This window comes from Cornus florida, unplaced genomic scaffold (assembly GCF_030987335.1).
Source record: "Cornus florida cultivar Cherokee Brave unplaced genomic scaffold, ASM3098733v1 CherokeeBrave_3.0.0_Hap2_Chr04, whole genome shotgun sequence".
Lineage (NCBI taxonomy): Eukaryota > Viridiplantae > Streptophyta > Magnoliopsida > Cornales > Cornaceae > Cornus > Cornus florida.
In genome coordinates this window covers 95,064,935-95,068,464 of record NW_026775574.1, presented here as the reverse complement: position 1 = coordinate 95,068,464, position 3,530 = coordinate 95,064,935, and the positions used below count along the sequence as shown (strand labels likewise).

The window sequence follows — 3,530 nt, the reverse complement described above, 5'->3', positions numbered from 1 at the left end:
ATTAATAATACTTTAATTAAATACAATCACAAGTGAAAAAAATGGAACAATACATAAATGAGAAAAGAAATTTTTTGAAAAAAGAAACAAAATTAAAAAAGAAAAAATATGTGGTGTACTTGAAAAAGGAGATATATGTAATTTTCTTTTTTGTTCTCAAAAGGAGGTTAGAGGGACTTGAATACCTTAGGGAAATACTATTTAAAATTACCGTATAAGTACATGTATATAGTAAAAAATATATACTTATTTATAGTAAGTTAGAGCAAATGCCTGTGCTTTAATTGGGTTCCGCTAATTACAATTCGATACGTGTTAAATTGTGACTGGTGGGACTATGTTACCTTAAGCATGTTTTCTCTTTAATCACCCCTGAAAAGTCTATAACCAGAAAGGAAAATCTGGTCTTAACCAAACCAGACTCCCTCTTTCCTGTTTCCTTCTTCCTCTCCTCACTTTTCTATATAATCGTAGCCACCACCTCCGTCTCTCCCCAACTTAGAGAGAGAAAATTTCTAGTGAGAGAAAGTGAGTGATATCTAACAAAATGCACAAGACAGGTTCATCGTCGTCTCTGGGTCCGGGAGGCCTCGACATTGCGCGAGCCTTCTTCACCCCAATCGACAAATCAGCCCCACCTTCACCCACCAAGCGCCACACCAAGATCGCCGTCATCGGAACCGGCAACGTCGGCATGGCCATAGCCCAGACCATCCTCACCCAGGACTTGGCCGACGAGCTCGCCCTCGTTGACGCACTTCCCGACAAGCTCCGCGGCGAGATGCTCGATCTCCAGCACGCCGCCGCGTTCCTCCCCCGGACACGGATCCTCGCCTCCGTCGACTACTCGGTCACCGCCGGATCGGACCTCTGTATCGTCACTGCTGGTGCTCGTCAGATCGCCGGCGAGTCGAGGTTGAATCTGATACAGAGGAACCTTTCTCTGTTCTCGAAAATCATTCCGCAACTCGCGAAGCACTCGCCCGACTCGATCTTGTTGATCGTGTCCAATCCGGTGGATGTGTTGACTTATGTTGCTTGGAAGCTTTCCGGGTTCCCACCGAATCGGGTGATTGGGTCGGGCACCAACCTGGACTCGTCCCGGTTTCGGTTTCTGCTTGCGGATCATCTTGATGTCAATGCTCAAGATGTGCAGGTAACAATTTATTTTCCGTTTCTCTTAATTACTTACTATGTTTGTGTGTCTGTGTTTCAGTTACCAGAAAAAATCTAAACTCGAAGCAAATGACATTTAGGTCACCCTGGGTTTGTGTTAGAACTAGAGGAAAAAAAAAAAAGATTTATAAGGTTAATATGCACTGTGGCTCAGTGATTGCATATTTGAGATTTCAAAGTGAGTAAATTCTTAGTTACCAAAAAAATAATAATTTATAGGTCACTATTTTATGGGTAGCTTTTTTTGTAATTAGGTCGGTGTTTTGGTGATGTCATTGTTGGATTAGAGTTCAATGATTTATAATTTGAAACTTTGGAATAAATAAATACAACTTGCATTAAGAAAATAAAAAAATCAATGATTTATGGTGGTACTTTTTTTTATAAAACATGAAGAAAAATTTAAAATTAACATATATCCAATTAAATTTGATTTCTTCCATGTTAGGTGGTCCAGTAAAGGTCGCATTATGAACTTATTAAAATTAGGCCCTTTCATTAGCAAGCACGGGCAAATATTCTACTTTTTGCTCTATATGTTCTCCTCATTAGCATTAGTTACTTTTCCAAATTTTTTATATGAAAAGGTCTTCATGAATCATTTTTCTGTGAAACCAAACAGAAATTTGAAGTACCTGTCTCATATTGTGTACGCGCGCATTTGCTTGAACTTTTGAGGAAAGTAAAAAATAAACATGCGAAATGGTTCCTAATTATGCACATTGTTCTTATACTCTTTTCTTGGCAATGGTAAAACCAGGCGTTCATTGTGGGCGAGCACGGTGACAGCTCGGTGGCATTGTGGTCGAGCATAAGCGTTGGAGGAGTGCCGGTGCTGAGCTTCTTGGATAGGCAGCAAATCCCATACGAGGAGGAAAAACTAGAGAACATTCGCAAAGAAGTTGTACAGAGTGCCTATGAAGTGATTAGTCTCAAAGGTTACACGTCCTGGGCAATCGGGTACTCGGCGGCTAACCTGGCTCGGAGCATACTGAGGGACCAGAGGAAGATCCACCCGGTGTCGGTGCTTGCGAAGGGGTTCTATGGAATTGATGGCGGGGATGTGTTCCTGAGCCTACCAGCACAGATTGGGAGGAGTGGGATTTTGGGTGTCACCAACATACATCTTACTGAGATGGAGGCACAAAAGCTTAGGGACTCGGCTAAGGCTATCCTGGAGGTGCAAAGCCAGTTGGGGTTGTGAATGGACGGTGGATGATTTGGTTTAGAATTCTGCATTTTTTTTCTTTTTCATTTGTCTTTGGATGGTTCGTTAATTTTCAATTACTGGCTCCTTTTTGTAAGTAAACCTTTAAATAACTAATTTATTCTTATGAGTATGAGCCATGAGGATCAAATTTTCACTTAAAATGAACTTATATCCTACATTGTTTTACGGGTTCCAACGTTTTTTTTCTTTTACAATGTTACTCAAGTCATGTAATGGTTTCACGTCTCCACATCAACGTGTATTTTCATTGGCATGTTTTATTTTTATTTGGAATGAAATTGATAGCAAGCAAATTATTTATGTGTGTATGATGTGAGATATAATTTTTGTAATTGGTTAATTTTGGTGTCGAAACAAATTGATGGAGTTATAATTTTTAAGGTACCAAATGATTGATAAACTATGATTTACGAAAAGGGAATGAACAATATTTTAGGAAGTTTTCCACTCAGGACACTATACTTATGGTACGTTTTTCTGAAAGTTTCCAAATGATTGATAAACCATGATTTACGAAAAAGGAATGAACAATATTTTAGGAAGTTTTCCATTTAGGACACTATACTTACATGGTATGTTTTTTCAAAGTTTCTAAAAATAGAATTTTTCTAAACTGAACTGGTACTAACTTTGGCTACCGGTTCCACATGCTATACTGTTGGTACAAAATTTCACTCATCTAAAATAGTTAAAAGAAAAGAATACAACTCACTCAAATAAAATAAATAATAGACAACAATAATTATTTAGAGAAAAGCGTATATTGCTTGATGATCTTTATTGGAGATTTAGGCTTCTATTTATACAAAAAGATGGTGGAATTATGGTAGGACTCGCATTGCTTTCCATCTAATATATTCCATATATAATGTTTCTTTCTATAATGTTGTTCCCTTTTCTACTTCTTTCTATGCCAGATTCTCTTTATGTAGAACTTCCTTGTATGAAGGATCATTTATTTGGTAGGACTGGTTCTGTCTTTAAATAAATTTGGGCCGAATGCAACTTGGTCCAACTGACTTTATTATCGGGCTGGAAGTTTAATATTGGCGATATTGGGCCGTTAGTGATTTTATCTGGGCTTGAACAGGGTTAGGCTTTTGTAACCCACCGAGAGATTAAA

At 38.4% G+C, this 3,530-nt stretch overlaps 1 protein-coding gene across 1 annotated transcript; it reads left to right on the top strand.

Annotated features, from left to right (window-relative positions):
* The first annotated feature begins 386 nt into the window (after positions 1–386).
* Positions 387–2,547, top strand: LOC132304027 (L-lactate dehydrogenase B-like). The gene is made up of 2 exons (XM_059801521.1): positions 387–1,156; positions 1,937–2,547. The coding sequence occupies exons 1-2, from the start codon at positions 548–550 to the stop codon at positions 2,378–2,380; spliced, it is 1,053 nt and encodes a 350-aa protein (XP_059657504.1). The 5' UTR covers positions 387–547; the 3' UTR covers positions 2,381–2,547.
* The last annotated feature ends 983 nt before the right edge of the window (positions 2,548–3,530 follow it).